The 17,557-nt window shown below is 49.8% G+C and overlaps 1 protein-coding gene across 3 annotated transcripts in view; it reads right to left on the bottom strand.

The window, feature by feature from the left end:
• LOC100384837 (uncharacterized) overlaps nucleotides 1-17,557 on the bottom strand; it is a 53,038-nt gene that overhangs the window by 14,101 nt on the left and 21,380 nt on the right. For 2 of the 3 annotated variants that reach the window (XM_020542281.2, NM_001177274.1), the window contains exons 4-5: nucleotides 4,908-4,975; nucleotides 4,578-4,801 (exon numbers count right to left, since the gene is read on the bottom strand). In XM_020542281.2, coding sequence (XP_020397870.1) covers nucleotides 4,578-4,801; nucleotides 4,908-4,975 — 292 coding nt within the window. Of the gene's footprint in view, nucleotides 1-4,577; nucleotides 4,802-4,907; nucleotides 4,976-6,147; nucleotides 6,398-17,557 lie in introns of those variants that run through there. The other variant, XM_020542280.1, reaches the window with a different exon arrangement.

Below are 17,557 nucleotides of genomic sequence, written 5' to 3'. Positions count from 1 at the left end.
GAAAGACCGCCCTCTCGGTATTATATTAAGAAGAGACCGAAACATGGTCCCGGCCAAGAAAATCCCCGAACCCTAGCTCCCCATCACTAGCGGGCTGTCACCGCCCACTCTGCAACGGCCCAGTCGGAGGGTGGCGCGCAGAACGTAACTAATAGGAAAGTAATCCTAGATTGGTGCTAGTTTACTTATTCTGTTTTAGGAAATAGCTAATATCGTAGTAGTTCAGTCCCATATGGACAGGTCTGGTCGACAGGATTAGGGCTGATAGCAGTCCGGTTTATTTCCTTGTAATGGTTAGTTTGTTTCCATGTAATGGTCTATAAATATATGGCCACGCCCGGGGACTCGCAGATTTCTCCGGTACCCTCCTCCGCCCGCACCGCCCTGCTGGACCCCCACTGGCGTGGGGCGATGGAGGAGTACGCGGCGCTCGTCGCCAACCAGACGTGGGATCTGGTGCCCCGTCTGCCCGGCGCCAACGTCGTCACCAGCAAGTGGATCTGGACGCACAAGCGGTGGGCCGATGGTACCCTGGAGTGGTACAAGGCTCGCTAGGTTCTTCGGGGCTTCACTCAGCGCCCCGGAGTCGACTACGATGAGACCTTCAGCCCGGTTGTGAAGTCGGCCACCGTCCGCACGGTGCTCTCGCTGGCCCTTGCTCGCTCCTGGCCAGTTCACCAGCTCGACGTCAAGAACGCCTTTCTGCACGGCGCCCTCACCGAGACCGTCTACTGCTGTCAGCCGGCGGGGTTCGTGGACTCCTCTCGCCCTGACATGGTCTGCCGGCTCAACAGGTCCTTCTACGGCCTCAAGCAGGCCCCCGGGCGTGGCACTCCAGACTGGCTACGTTCCTGGTGACACTGGGCTTCGTGGAGGCCAAGTCAGACACGTCTCTGTTCGTCCACCATCATGGAGCAGAGACTGTCTACTTGCTTCTCTACGTGGATGACATCGTCCTCACCGCTTCCAGTCAGTCACTTCTTCGCCGCCTCATCGACGCGCTTCAGCGGGAATTTCCGGTCAAGGATCTGGGCGTGCTTCACCATTTCCTGGGGTCACTGCTGAGCCTCGCCCCTCAGGACTCCTACTTCACCAGCGGCAGTACACTCTTGACATTCTGGAGCGAGCCAAGATGATTGACTGCAAGCCCTGCTCCACCCCAGTCGACAGCAGGCGAAGCTCTCTAAGGCCGAGGGTGACCCAGTCGAGGACCCCACCGGGTACAGGAGTCTTGCCGATGCCCTTCAGTACCTCACCTTCACCAGGCCGGACATCTCCTACGCCGTGCAGCAGGTCTGTCTCCATATGCACGAGCCCCACCTCGCGGCTCTCAAGCGCCTCCTCCGCTACCTCCGGGGCACCGTCGACTACGGGTTGCTTCTTCACCGGTCTACCTCCTCCGAGCTGGTTGTCTACACCGACGCTGACTAGGCCGGGTGCCCGGACACTCGGCGCTCCACCTCCGGCTACACCGTCTTCTTAGGCGGCAACCTGGTGTCCTGATCGTCGAAGCGCCAGCCGGTCGTCTCCCGCTCGAGCGCCGAGGCGGAGTATCGTGCCGTGGCAAACGGCATGGCGGAGGCTGCGTGGCTCCGCCAGCTCCTCGCCGAGCTCCATAGTCCCCTCTCCAGGAGCACGTTGGTCTACTGCGACAACGTCAGCGCCGTCTACCTCTCCACCAACCCGGTGCAGCACCAGCGGACCAAGCATGTGGAGATCGATCTTCACTTCATCCGAGATCACGTCGCCGTCGGCGATGTTCGGGTACTCCACGTGCCGACCACCGCCCAGTTTGCCGACATCTTCACCAAGGGTCTTCCGTCCTCGACCTTCGCCGAGTTTCGCTCCAGCCTCAACATCACTAGTGGCTAGTTGAGTCTGTGGGGGGATCCTATGGTGTGATGTACTTCTTCTCTTCGAGTCCAGTCTGTGAACTCCGCTGCGACGGAAGTTCAGACTGCGGGGGGGTGTTAGAGTGTATGGCCCATGTATGAATACTATAGCCACCCTCTAGGGTTGGCCCAATAATCTATTCACCTCTCGCCAACAGTTCAGTCCTATATGGACAGGTCTGGTCGACAGGGTCAGGGCTGATAGCAGTCCGGTTTATTTCCTTGTAATGGTTAGTTTGTTTCCATGTAATGGTCTATAAATATATGGCCTTAGAGGCTAAGAAAATGCAATCAATAGGGCGCCACCAAAACACATGTGTTCTGTCTCCGAGTTTCCTGTGTTCGCGTGTGTATGTGAGACTGACCTGGGAGGTAGGAGCTCGTCGGCAACCTGCTGAAGGTTGTCTCTCCGGCGTGGTTCCTGACAGTAACCCGGGAGCGGGAGGGGCATAGCGAGTGGATTTTTTTAACCAAGCCCAAAATTCGCCCCCAATGGGGATCGAACCCGGGACCTGGATGTGCTATTCGGAAGCCTTAACCATTAAGCTAGAGGCCCTTTCACGACTACCCAGAGCATAATCAGTGCTGAAAAAAATAACACGATACGCTACCTCATACCGATGCTAGGAACTATACAAGTCACAGTGTTCGCATCGATGCATCTAGGTACGTGGGACCCAAAATTGTCAGAACCATCCCCTTGCTTCTGGAGTCATTCACAACCTGAAAACATGCTGAAAATACTTATGTACATGTCTACCATCGAGGAAAGATGACTCGAGCCTTATGACTTTTATTCAGCATCGGAAGATGACTCGAGTCTTGGGATTTTTGGTTCAGCATTATCCTGCACAATGCGTGACCTCGATGCATCACGTTATCTCTCCTCTTTCAGCATAGTAAAAAACAAAGTGGTGGGCTTGTGGCTTCAACCAAACTCGCTAGGAGTCAAGTGGTTGGGCACCAAGTTGTGGTACCAGACATCGGTGTTCAAGTCCCAGGGAAAACAAGGGCCTTAATTGTGCCATTATTCTGGGGGCATGGTGTTTGTAGTTACAACGTAACCGGGTAGTCTTTCATGGTGATTCTGCTTCCATCAGCAAAGTGCAGAGAAGCTTCTTGGATGAGATGGTGTGTTGGGTTCTAGCTAGAGCCAAACATCTTGGAAGTTTAGGCTTAGCTAAAGCCCTTAGTGTGGTTGGATCAAGTTATGTATCTAGGTTGTTTTTAGCTATAAGTGTGTGAATTATCTCAGGGTTCCTATGTTGCAGGTTCTCCCTTCTTGTAGGATGTTCTTTTCTCTCTAATATATAAAGATGTGCAGCTCTCCTGCGCGTTTCGAGAAAAAAAGTCTCAGGGAAAACTTCCTGTGCCACCCCAAAAAATAGTGGCAAGGTGGTTTCGTTGTGGTTTCTTCCCGTACAAGCCATGAGGTGGCCTTTTCCCCACTGGTTGATTTCTTTTTATGGTGTTCAATCAGTTTCATGTCCCTTCCACTACAAATCTCATCATCGGTGGTATTACAAACTCCCTCCGTCCCAAAATAGTGTTCGTTTTAGCTCTTGGTTTTTATGTCTAGACTCAAATCAAATATATGATGATGAATCTAGACACATATATAAAACACGTACATCAAGTATTGTATGAATCCATTAATTAACTAAAACAAATATTAATTTAGGACAGAAGGAGTAGAAGAAGCATCACATCAATGCATGCAACCTGGATCAAATTATCTAACACCTGGCTGCATTCTAGGGGTGCAGGTAAACATAGACATGATGACGAAGAATTTCTGGTGAGTCACTGATATAGTAACACTGCTGGAGTAATTTATTCTGAAACACTATAGTAGCACCACTTGTCCACATAAATTGAAAAGGTAAACTTCAAAATAAAATTTGAAAATGTAGTATCATTGAATGTGTATCAACATGCTAACATCACTGTAAGCTACCCCCAAAAAAGATGTATAACATTTGTCATGTATACAACAATAGAATTTATCTTGTGTGTGTGAATATGGATTGATTACACATGCCACAGAAATGTTCTGTAAGCAATAGTGTCAAACACATGTTGCACACGGGTTATATACTCTCCATGTAATCTAACGGCGTGTTCGGAAGCAATGTACTTTAAAACCATGGTTTTAGAATACCATGGTTTTAAAATGTCATGACACAATCATTGTATTATTTGCATCACTCTAAGCAATACTTATTCGGAGACAAAGTATCTCAATCCATAATATTTAGTGTACGTGTGCTAGAAGCTAGACAAAGACAAAAAATTTGGGTTGGAGTGGAGTTTCAGATACACCAAAAATGCCATGGTAACTGCTAAACCATGGCATTTAAAACAAAGTTTTTTACAAGGTAGCCAAACACCTCTTAGCAAAAAAAAAAACTATTCTCCGATACCATGGTTTTATCTCAAAACTCCAAAAATACTTAGCTTCCAAACACGTCCTAAGCCTATATGAAATAAGCCACTTCCTCGACTACACATATGGCACCTGTGTTAGATCAACCATTTTGCTATAAGCAGGTGAAATTACTGCTGTTACATGACATTGTATCAACAACAGAAACACTGCAAAAATAACATATGTTGTACTGTTGGGTGAAGTTGCTGAATAGCATGATGTCATTTACATTCAATTCTAGAGGAGAGACGCCTTACTTGATAGATATTGCAAAGCTATACACATCAGACTTTTCTGTATGTATATCCTTTCTCAAAATTTCTGGTGCCATGTAAATTAGTGTCCCAACCATATTCTTTTTATGGAAACCACCAGTAGGCTTGCCAGATGATTTCCAGTTCTCAACTGAGACACGCTTAATATCCTTTTGAAACATGGCTAAGCCAAAATCTGCTAGATATGGATGGAGATCTTTGTCTAGCTGTACAAAGTTATAAGCTTCCATAAATGCATGGAAAAAGATGGAAATCTGTTCTGCTTAGAAGCACATGATTCTACACAGATATAAGAAAAATGTTTGCACATACCAAAATATTCGCAGGTTTTATATCTCTGTGTACTACCCCAAGGATTTGTAGGTATTGGAGAGCCTTTGCTGCAAAGATATCGTGCAAAATGGTATGAAACTAGTTTTTTTTTACCGTTCGGATAACAGATATGTAACTCAAACAATATCAAGCAGGACATTGCCATCTAACAAGGATAAATAATATTCATGCATGTGTTTTTCCAAATAAATGACAACTGATGCTTCTTCAAATTAGCACCAGTACTTGGTCCAAGAACTTTAAGCTGACGATACCTTTGTCTTTATATCCAAACTTTTAGGCAACACTTTTTGTCTTAGCAATTCATTTGTCAATACAAATATACAAGTTCAGTTTATTTTTATGCATTGCCATGACATTATTGGCTTGTTTACATTGCATGAAAACACATTGAGTTAGGCAATTATAAGACTGAATGTTTTAGTTGACTATAATGAGCGAAAGGGTCTCTAACTAAGTTGGTTAGGTGGTCTGAGTAGCACTCCCCAAGTCCTGGGTTTGACTCCCCAGGGGAGCAAATTTCAAGTAGTGGTTAAAAAATCACATCGATGCCAAAGCACAGATCTAAGGCCCGGTCGCGGTCATTGCTCACGTGAGCTACGGTGCCGTTGTGTATGAGTGGGGCAGGGGTTCAGGGGTTTCCTCAACCTGCATGAGGAGATCTTATTTTTAATGTAATGTCTGGAGATTGTCTTACCCCCCCCCCCCCCCCGCAGGCCAAGTTTTTTTAGTTGACTACAACGAAGTACAAAAACTTTTGAAATATGTAAGGGTTTGAAATAAAGAAGGTTAGATTCAGAAATCCTTGTGGATCAGAAATAACAGGTGCAACTACAACTACAATTCTCCAGTTGGGTACAACAATTTATGCGTAATCAAATGAGTAAATAAAAAATAAGCCTTTACAGAGAAGTGAGCAAGGTTGAAGCAGATCAAATTTCAAGAGCATGAAGAGAGAAACCATACTATGACAAACTATCATCGTTTTATTCTTATGTCTAAAAAAAATATAGTTTCATTCTTACAATTGATTCTTAGTTAAAGACATCTTGCTTGTAGCATGTTCGAAAGTACCATTTACGCAAGCTTGTTAAATCAAATCCTCACAAAGAACACGCTCCAGTCTCCAGTTTCAACATTATACGTCCTATAGTGACCCCTCAAGTATATATTTATTTTAATATCTAAGAGTAACACAAGATATGTAACAAATAAAGACCTAGATCACTGGCAATCATAACCACTTGTTGGATCCGAGCATGCAAGGCCCGTGTGGTGCAAAAATCCGTCGGGCCCTTGTGTTTGGTTTCATGTATGTCTTCTCCGGCCAGGCCCGACTGGTGCAAACTCCAACCCTCAGCCAAGCCCGTGGGATACGCCCTGAGGCCGCAATCCTCGCGAGCCTGGTTGTGCTCATTCACCCGAGCGAGCCTCATCGTCCCTGCTGCATCCATTCGTGCAGCGGATGACCTCCCCCCCCCCCCACGGCACGCTAGGGGTTACCGCCTCACTCCTCATTCACAGTCGCAGCCCTCGAGCTCTCTCTCTCGTCTCCAGTCGCCCTTGAGCTCTTCTCCCTCTCCCGTCTCCACTCGCCCTCGAGCTCCCGCACGCTCCACTCCCCTCTCTGTTGGGTCTTGCTTCTTGCAGGTTACGTCGAAGGTAAGGAGGTTTGACATTCTCACTTGCACTCTCCCCTTAGCTTGGAGCCCATCGACTAATTGGTTCCTCGTCTTATATAACTAGATCTGAGAATGTTGAGTACTATTGGTATTTGTGGTCGTGTGTACCCTGTTTTCCTGGTATTTATGCGGTGATTGTGCCTCGATATGCTTAGATCTAGCCCTCGCCTGGACTGCAGGAACTAATCACGATTGAGTTCTATGTTTATACTTCTAAGTTGTCGATCAATGGTATATGATGCTACAATGACTCTGGGTGGCGCATCTCTTGTATGTCGCGGCCATGGCTTGTTTATGCTTATATTTTCATCTATTTGCAACTAGCACATCACTGTTTGGCATGGTTGATCCTGTATTTTTTGATGTGCTTGTTATTCCTCTGAGCTATAGATCAATGTTCTACTAGTCGGTTACCCGTGCGTTGCGACGGCTCACAACAATACCCACATAAACTATCCACCAAAAAGATCTCAAAGATTTTTTATTGGTTGTCTCCACTCTTCGCATAATATTTTTTATGAACACACGGGTATCATAGGCAGCAAATCAGAGACCCTCATCACTCGCCTCCCCCACTTCCAAGGTTTCGTAGAGCGGGAGGGGAAGGGAAGAGGCGGGCATACATGTTCATTGCCGGAGAAGGACACGACGAAGACCTAGGCATCTGGAGCCGACATAGGTAGTATACCACTAGATATATAGAGAGAGAGCACGCAGCGGAGAAAGAAGCCCAGCCGGAGCAGCTCCAAACCAAGAGGCACACGCACCAGGTGTCAGTCCGAGAAGGGCGAGAGAATGCGAGTGTCTTCCTAGCCCTGGACCCACCGAAGCAACACACACCACCACCAACTCCATAGCATATGCCGACTGCTGCCACGCTATGGGTCTTAGTTGTCCAATATCTCAGACCTGGACTCCTCATCACTAAGTGTGTGTTTGGTTAGCGGGTTGATGCGGGTTGGAACGGGTTGAACCCGCGTCAACCCATGTTTGGTTCAAAAGGTTCACAGGTTAGGTTGGTTCCCGGTCGAAATATTCCTTTAAGATGCGGGTTCTAGGGATTCCTCAAAAACAAGTGAACCACTTCAACCCACTCCCTCTCCACCCCTCTTGTCACCCACACGGCCACACCATATCTTCACCTGAGCGCAACCTGCACAGGGGCGCAGGGCGCACCACCGCTGCCGGCCTGTTCTCCAGTAATCGGCTCCCCCGTCGGCCTGCCCTCCGATGCGCTGCACCCCCGACCACGCCCGCTGTCAGAGTCCTCTGCCGCCCTGCCCTCCGGCGCCGGCGTGTTCTCCAGCCGTCGGACTCCCCCACCGGCCTGTCCTCCAGCGCGCTACGCCCCCATCCGCGCCTCCCAACGACGTTGTTGTGCCGTGATCCAGCCCCTGCCACCAATACCACCTCCATGTTCCCTACCGACACCACTAGGTGAGAAGCAGCGGGCCCCATCTTTCGTTGTGCTTATGGATTTCTCAAATACTGAAATAGTGTTGGTTTCATTTATTTTGAATGTTGTAATCTTATTTGGAATTAAAGATATCATCCTTAGTGTGGTAATGTGACCAGGAAGGTGAGCATATTCAGTTCATCCTTCATTCATCCCTCATCACGAAACCAAACAAGAGACGGTGCAGTTTCAACCCACTTCAACCCTATAATCAAACAAGAAATTGGGTTCAACCCATCACTTCAACCAAACAAGGAACGGGTCCGATCCAACCCACAAAAATGGGTCGGTTTCAACCCAACCCACTTCGTTCCGAAACCAAACGCACTATAAGATAACCTAAGCGTGGCAGGCGCCACCATGTCCTCCTCGACGACACGCACGGAGAAAGACCAGGAGCATGACCGACTCGCCCCGTACCCGCGTCGACGAGCGTCGGTCGGCTCGCGGCTGCGACCGTGGGCAGCAGGTTGGGGAGGAAGAACAGGGCGAAGGCCGGGAAGACGAACGGGATGTCCGACAACGACGAAAACGATGGTGCGCGCATGATGTGAAACGTCCTCGTGGACGTGCAATAGCCACTGCGCGAGTCGATGTCGGGGCTGGTGTCATACAAATACGAGGAGGCACCTGCTCCTACGCCCTCTGCCGAGAATGGGTGGCGTGGAGGTGGAGGCATGAGGGGAGAGAGAAAAGAAGTATAATGACGAACGAGGTGGTGGCAACTCAGGCGAGGACCATCATTATCGTGCGGAGGTATAGATGGCCAAATAGGCCGTGTCTGGCGAGTCGGCCCGAGGCACGACCCATTTAATAGTGTTTGGGCCAACCCAGCACGAGCGTCGTGCGGTGCTTGGGTTGTAGCCTCGATCCGTAGTGTTGGCCCGGTCCAACACGATTATTTTTTTATTTTACAAAAAAATCATATATATATATACATACGTACAGTTTATATTCAATATTATAAACACTTGAGTATGATGTTCTACTTGTTAGACAACTTCGCCAAGTGTCTTCCACCCTCTTCCATCAGGTTTTGGGTTCAAACCCCACCTCCTGCACCGCTTTTTAATATTTTACACTGAGTTGATTTGGAAGAAATATAGTGATTTTTTTGTAAAAAGATAACGCGGGACGACCGTTGAAACTGGTGCTTTAAGTATAGTAGAGATGATGCTAATGTGTCTTTGAACTATAGATCAATTTTCGACATAGCATGGCACATCTAAGCCAACTTAGACCTCTAATATTTTTTTCTTGGAAACACAGGAGAACTGTGTGTCATTATATTAAGAAAAAAGAAATTAAGGTCCTAGAGTACCAGGACATAGAGCCTCCTTACGGCTTCCACCAAACAAGCATACATGAACCCATCCATGACTAAAAAACATAGAGATAAAACAACGACCAACAACAGACGAAAAAAACACTAGCTAAAGATCTTGCAAACCAGAGATATGGCAAGTCAGCAGGGACAACTTTTTTTTGCTCTAGCTACTTCCCACAACTCCCTTTCCTGATTAGCCTATCTAAGAGCATCATCAATTTTAGGCCTTTTTGTCAAAGACCATGCCCCAAGGATGATCGAGGAATTCAAGCCTTGATGCGCCACTCCATCCTTCTTCTAATTCATTACTCTCGCAATGGATCCTTCTATTGCACGTCGTCTGCTAATTGCAAAGGCGGTGGTCCTTGTAGCAGTTATGTCAACCTGATTGAGGCACTGACTGCATGCTAGGAGGTCTATCACTTATGGTCCAATGCAGCAAAGAGACCAAGAGAGACGAAACAACCTAAGATTCATTTATGAATCAACTTAGACAACAATACCTTACAATAGGCATTAGTGGACACCTACCTTACAATAGGCATTAGTGGACACCTACCTCCACACTTTTTTGGACATGTACCCATACCCGATGAATACTAATCTCATGTACTCAGGTGGTTTGATGAAGTTTGGGCATCAACTATTGTAAATCACTTATGATGTTGGTGAACATCTCTGTTACTATTCTGGACCTATTGAGCAAGGATGTTGGTAACGTGCATCAAGAGGCTAAAACCCTGAACCACCTGCTTATCCTGCGTTTTTGCAAGAAATTTCTGGTATAAGATGTTAAGAAAATTTGGGTTACACATCCTAGCTCCACAACCAAGCCTCACATCCTTCTTGGAATGGTGGAAAGTAAGGTTTTAAAGTTGGGCGGCTAGTCAAGAAGTCGGTGCAGAGGTGATAGTCGATTTGAATGACTCGACTTTCCCGACTAGTCGCTCGACTCATCGACTAGTCACGACCAGTCGCAGCAGTTGAGTCGGGCAACTTATTTGGGCCTAGGTATAAAAATGTGAGCCCACACAGCCATCTCAACCCTAGTAGGTAGGATGCTAATGGACAAGGTTTCTACCTTATTTATAGATGGATAGGGAATGATTCATGACTTGATGAGGACCAAGACAAATGGTAGAGATCTTGTGAAGCATGCAAATACTCTATTTGCAACATCCTTCCTTACATTGCCTAAAATGTGGAGACAAAGACAAGGATTGAAAGCTCTCTTTGTTAGTAATAGATGACGTAATTTCTATTATTGATAAGAGGTGGGATAGTCAGATGGATACCATATGTATAGAGCAACACTGTTTTTGAATCCAAACAAGTTCTACAATATTTAATGATATATTGTAGAAGATGGAGATGGATGAAAATATACAAGACAAGATATTTTTTAGTGTTCCAGCATATTTTTAGTTTTAGCATATATAGAAAGTTATAAAAATATAATCACCGACTTATGTTCGACTAGTCTACTAGTCAGTAGCTGCAAGACTCGACTCGACTTCTCGACTCAAAAACATTGGAGGAAGGTGGCTTCAGAGGCAGTACAGGGGATAGTTAAGAAAGGACTAAATTCTCTCATCATGATTTGGAATCATCGCAATTGATGTATGTTTGATGGAGTGACACCCAGCCTATCTCTAATTCTTAAGCAGGCTGATGATGAGAGAAGTCTTTGGGAATTAGCTGGAGCCAAGGGACTTTCCTATTTGGTTGTTCCCTTGCCTGACTCTTGATGGCTCTTTCTCCGTAAGGAGTGCTTTGTAATTTGATCTTCTATAGACCTTTGTTTTTCTCTCTTCTTAATATAATTTAAGGTGCAACTCCCCCACGCTTTCGAGAAAAAAAAAGGATGTTAGTGACTGGTTCTCCATTCCACCCTTTGCTTATTGTGAGACTTCCATAGAATGATGATGTTTCCCTGAGTTCTATAGATTAACCTATCTTTCTGATGTTACTTTCTACTTGTTGGCTGCACTATCTTCTATAATGAATTTGGGTGAGCCTGTTTACAGACCTGTTTGCTGGCCTGTTTGCAGACCTGTTTGTTGGCCTGTTTGCTGGTTAAAATCTGCTAACATGTTTGTTGTTTAAGAACTGTTGGCATGTTAGCTGTTTAAGTACAGATATGGTACACATATGTTGGCATGTTCTAGTTTGTCGATCCTATATGATGATAAGAACAGATATGTTTCCCTTGATCTAATTTGGCTATCCTATTTGAGGATTAAGAACTGATATTCTACTCTTGATCTTACAACAATTGACAAGTTTGGTATATGTCGATGATGTTAGCCTGGCATGCAAAGACAGTGGTCAATGAAGCTGAGGCTAATCTCATTTGTTGGTTCGAGGAAACAAGTGTAAGTAGAGGGACTCTAACTCTCATCAAGAGGATGACACTATGAGTTGGGGCAATTTTCTGTTTATTTCCTCAAACACTACACAATGCCATACCCTTAGAGGGGTTGGGGACACATATTTATAGCCCTAGGGGCTGCACTACCACACCTTCTCACACACACTACACAACAGGATTGTCCTCTAGATGCTAAAGAGACTACAGAGGACAGTCAAAAGCGACTGTTGTCCTCTAGATGCTAAAGCGACTACAGAGGACAGTCAAAAAGCGACTGCTGTCCTCTAGATGCTAAAGAGACTACAGAGGACAGTCAAGCTGTCCTCTAGATGCTAAAGGACTACAGAGGACAGTCAAAAGCAGGCTGTCCTCTAGATGCTCAAGACTTATTCCATCATTCTCCCCCTAAGTCTTGGGCGTCGTCTTGTGAGAAAGTTGGGCCATCCTGGACCTGGAGCAAAGCTCAACAAACTTGATCTTCCCAAGGGGCTTGGTGAGCAGGTCTGCAAGTTGATCCTTGGTGTTGATGTAGCGCGCCTTGATGCTCCCTTCTGCCAAGCAGTCTCGGATGAAGTGGTATCTCAGCCGGATGTGCTTGCTCCGTTCATGGAACACGGGGTTCTTGGCCAATGCCAGAGCGGACTGGCTGTCCACCCTGAGTTCCACCGCTCCAGTGTCTCTCCCGAGGAGATCACCGAGCAGTCGAGCCAGCCAGAGAGCCTGAGTCGAAGCAGTGGACGCCGCTATGTACTCGGCCTCGCAGCTGGACATGGCCACCACCTGCTGCTTGACCGACTGCCAGCTGATGGGGCACTTGCCGAGGAAGAAGAGGATCCCGCTTGTGCTCTTGCTGGTGTCGATGTCGCCGGCGTGGTCGCTATCGCTGTACCCGACAAGGTGTGCCTCCCCAGGGCACCTCGGGTAGTAGAGACCGTGGTCGAGAGTCCCCGCAACATAGCGGATGATCCTCTTCACAGCCTGCTCATGCTCCGTCGTCGGTCGCTGCAGAAACCGACTAACGTAGCCGACGGAGTATGCCAAGTCAGGCCGTGTGTGGACGAGGTAGCGAAGGCTCCCCACAAGACGCCGGTATTGTGTAGCGTCCACCTCCTCTGTCGTGCTGTCGCGACTCAGCTTTAGCCTCTCCTCCATCGGAGTGAGAGCTGGGTTGCAGTCGGTGAGCCCAGCCAGCTCAACAATGCGCTTGGCGTAGGCGGTCTGGCAAAGTGTGATCCCGGAGTCCCCCTGGTGCACCTCAATCCCCAGGTAGAAGGAGAGGTGCCCCAGGTCACTCATTTGGAAGGTGGCCTTCATCTCTTCCTTGAACGTTGCCACCTCTGCATCCTTGGCGCCGGTGATCACCAAGTCGTCGACGTAGACACCCACCAGCAGGGCATTTTCTCCATTGCCCCGCCGATAGATGGCCGCCTCGTGCGGGCTTGGCATGAAGCCCATCCTCTTGAGCGTGGAATCCAGCTTGGCATTCCATGCCCTTGGTGCCTGTCGCAAGCCGTAGAGAGCCTTGCGCAGGCGCAACACCTTGCCCTCCTTGCCAGGGATCGCAAAACCTGGCGGCTGGTGTACATAGACCTCCTCCTTTAAGTCGCCGTTAAGAAACGCCGACTTGACATCCATGTGATGAACATGCCAGCCCTCCAGGGCTACCAGCGCGAGGAGTCGCACGGATTCCATCCGTGCTACAGGGGCGAAGGCATTGTCGAAGTCGATCCCCTCCTGCTGCAAGAAACCGCGTGCCACCAAGCGAGCCTTATGCTTGACGATGGCGCCGGCTTCATCCCTCTTCAGTTTGAACACCCACTTAAGGGTGATCGCGCGATGACCATGAGGGAGATCAGCGAGCTCCCATGTGCGGTTCGTCTCAACCGCGTCCATCTCCGACTGCATCGCGGCACGCCAAGCCGCATGTTTCTCGGCCTCCGCGAAAGACCGAGGCTCACCATCGTCGCATGCAAGATGCAACTCTCCTGCCAGAATGCGAGACGCAGGGCCCGACACCGACGGGTCGATGAGAAGGCCCTCCACCCTTCGATACCGCAACGGCTCACCGTCGTAGCACGCGTCGACGCGCTCCTCGTCGCAGGACAGAGGGGTCACGAGCTCCACTGGGTCGTGCTCGACACGAGCTGGTGTCGGAGAGGACGTTCCCGGAGAGGGTACCGTCGGTGCTGGAGTGCGTGGTGGCGAAGAGCTCGCTGTAGCCGGAGTCGTGGCTGGAGTGCATGGTGGTGAAGAGCTCGTTGTAGCAGGAGCTGGAGAGTTTGGCGCTGGAGTCGGTGGAGACTTGGGGGCTGGGGTAGACCTGCTCAGAGAAGAGTTACCTACTCCCCCAGCTCCCTCAAAGTGGACGTACTCGATGGTGAAGTCGTACGTCGGAGTCGTGCCGTCGTCCACCGCCTTGTCCCACGCCCATCCTCGCCCTTCATCGAACACTACGTCGCGCGCCGTGCGCACACGCTGTGTACTTGGGTCAAGGATGCGGTAGGCCTTCGAGCCCTCCGCGTAGCCAATGAACACCCCCGGGGTGCTCCTATCGTCGAGCTTGCTGATGTGGCCAAGCTCCTTGGTGAATGCGAGGCAGCCGAAGACCCGTAGGTGAGAGACCGCCGGCTTGCGCCCATGCCAAGCCTCGTACGGTGTCATCCCGTTGAGAGCCTTGGTGGGCGAGCGGTTGAGGATGTAAACCGCTGTCACCACCGCCTCTCCCCAGAAGACAGCTGGCATTCCTCTCTGCTTGAGGAAAGCCCGAGCCATCCCCACAACCGTCTGGTTACGCCGCTCGACGACGTCGTTCTGCTGCGGGCTGTATGGCGTGGAGTAGTGGCGCTGAACACCCTCATCCGCGCAGTACGACGCGAACTCAGCCGCCGTGAATTCGCCGCCGTTGTCGGTGCGCAGCACGCGCAGCTTGCGGCCGCACTCCGCCTCCGCAGCGACCTGCACACGCCTGATGGCGTTCACAGCCTCTCCCTTGCTGCCAAGGATCATCACCCACATGTAGCGGGAGAGATCGTCGACAGCAGCAAGAAGTAGCGTCGTCCTCCTGGTGTGGCTGGTGTCACCGGGCCACACAAGTCCCCATGCACGAGCTCGAGCCTCTCCTTGGCTCGGAAGCTCGACTGCTGGGGAAAGGGGAGCCGTCTCTGCTTTGTCAACACGCAGACATCGCAGAATTGCTCCACATGGTCAAGGCACGGCAGGCCTCGTACCATCTCCTTGGCACTGAGCCGCTTCAGGGCCTCGAAGTTAAGGTGCCCGAAGCGCTCGTGCCACTGCCATGCCCCGTCGTCTCGACGAGCAGCAAGGCAGCAAGGTTGTGCCACCTTCACATTGAGGATGTATAGCCGATTTGGACTCCGGTGTACCTTGGCAAGAAGGCGACGAGAGAGATCCCAGATCCTCATGACTCCGTGCTCGACCTCCACGCGCGAACCGTTCTCATCCAGCTGTCCCAAGCTGATGATAGAGTTCCTCAACGCGGGGATGTAGTAGACTCCGGTGAGCAGCCTGTGCTCACCAGACGCGGCGGTGAAGACGACTGAGCCGGCGCCCTTGATCTCTACGCCGGAGGCGTCCCCAAACTTGACGGAGCCTCAGACGCTAGAGTCAAGCTCGGTGAAGAACTCCCGTCGGCCGGTCATGTGATGAGTGGCGCCGGTGTCGAGGCACCATCCTTCGATCATGTCCTTGTTGGAGCCGTCGCCGAGGAAAGCGCGTGCTTTCGACTCATCAAGGTGGAGGAGTGCCGCTGCGGCCGGTGCCGCTGGAGATGGCTCGATGCTTGCATGTGCCAGGAGCAGGGCCTCCTCCTCCGCCTCCGCCTGTGCGACGTTGGCCTGGCCACGTCGTGGCTGCCGACAATCCCTGGCCCAGTGGCCAAGCTTGCCGCAGTTGTGGCAGCCGTCGTCTCGTGCCGGCTTCTTGTTGCCGACGGCGCCGCCTTGGGCACCTCCACGTGCACCACCCTCAGCATGTCCTCGCGGCCCGGCCTGGGCGCCTCCACGCGCCTTGCGCGGCTTGTGAAAGGGAAATGTGCCTTTGGGCCATTTCTAAGTATTTTGGTGATTGAGTGCAAACACAAGTGCTTAAATGTGAATCCATGCCCATGGATGAACAAAGTGCAAATCACAAGTAAAGGTATGTTTCTAAGCCTTAGTACATTGGTTTTGTGTACTAATATATTTGTCTAAGTGTTAGAAACAGAGAGAAGAAGAAAAGGAGAATGTTGGTTGTGTACAGCCAACAGGCTGGTTCGGTCTGGGGCACCGGACTGTCCGGTGGTGCACCGGACAGTGTCCGGTGCGCCAGGCTGCCTCGACCTGAAGACACCGCTCTCGGGAATTTGCCGACGGCGTACGGCTAAAATTCACCGGACTGTCCGGTGTGCACCGGACTGTCCGGTGTGCACCGGATTGTCCGGTGAGCCAACGGTCGGCCGAGCCAACGGTCGGCCGCGGAATCTGCGCGCGACACGTGGTCTGGCCAACGGTCGGAAGGAGGCACCGGACTGTCCGGTGTGCACCGGACTGTCCGGTGCGCCAGATCTGCAACGGTCGGCAACGGTCGGCTGCGCCTGTTAAGGAAAGAAATCGGGCACCGGACAGTGTCCGGTGTGCACCGGACTGTCCGGTGCGCCCGACGACAGAAGGCAAGGATGGCCTTCCAGATTTGTTCTCAACGGCTCCTAGCTGCCTTGGGGCTATAAAAGGGACCCCTAGGCGCATGGAGGAGAACACCAAGCATTCCTACAATATTCCTAAGCACCAAGACATCGATCTCACGCATTGTGATAGCATATAGAGCTCTTGTGGAGTTGTGAACTCTTTGAGCTGTGTTGCGAGCTCTTGTTGCTGCTTGTGTGCGTGTTGTTGCTCTGATCTTTTGAAGTCTTGTGTGCGTTGCTCATTTCCACCCTTGCTCTGTGTTTCTTTGTGAACTTCAATTGTAAGGGCGAGAGGCTCCAAGTTGTGGAGATTCCTCGCAAACGGGATTGAGAAAAGAAAAGCATAACACTGTGGTATTCAAGTTGATCATTGGATCACTTGAGAGGAGTTGAGTGCAACTCTCGTCCGTTGGGACGCCACAACGTGGAGTAGGCAAGTTTTGTACTTGGCCGAACCACGGGATAACCACTGTGTCATCTCTGTGATTGATTTCTTGTGGTTATTGTGTTTTGACTCCTCTCTAGCCACTTGGCAGTTATTGTGCTAACGATTAACCAAGTTTTTGTGGCCATAAGTTTAAGTTTTACAGGATCACCTATTCACCCCCCCCCCTCTAGGTGCTCTCAATTGGTATCGGAGCCATTCTCTTCAAGAAAGGGACTAACCGCCCGAAGAGATAGATCCTAAGGGGAAGGGAATCGTGATCAACGATAAGGAGAAGGAGTCCTTCGTCAACGAGCCAAAGGATGACAAGTCCAACGACTCGGGCTCGGGTCATAGACGAAAAGATGGGAAGAAGAAGAAGACAAGGCGCATCAAGGAGATTGTCTACTACGACAGCGACGAATCTTCCTCTTCCCAAAAGGACGACGACAACGACTACAGGAAGACGGTCAATTCGAACTTTTCATTTGATTATTCTCGTATTCCACATAATTCGAATTCGCATTTGCTTTCCATTCCTCTTGGCAAACCTCCACACTTCGATGGGGAGGACTACGGATTTTGGAGTCACAAAATGCGTAGTCACTTATTCTCTCTTCATCCAAGCATATGGGAGATTGTAGAGAATGGAATGAAATTTGATAGCTCGGATAGTCCTATGCTTATA

This window comes from Zea mays, chromosome 8 (genome assembly GCF_902167145.1).
Source record: "Zea mays cultivar B73 chromosome 8, Zm-B73-REFERENCE-NAM-5.0, whole genome shotgun sequence".
Lineage (NCBI taxonomy): Eukaryota > Viridiplantae > Streptophyta > Magnoliopsida > Poales > Poaceae > Zea > Zea mays.
The sequence above is the reverse complement of the archived record's forward strand: the minus strand, read 5'-3'. Positions and strand labels throughout refer to the sequence as shown.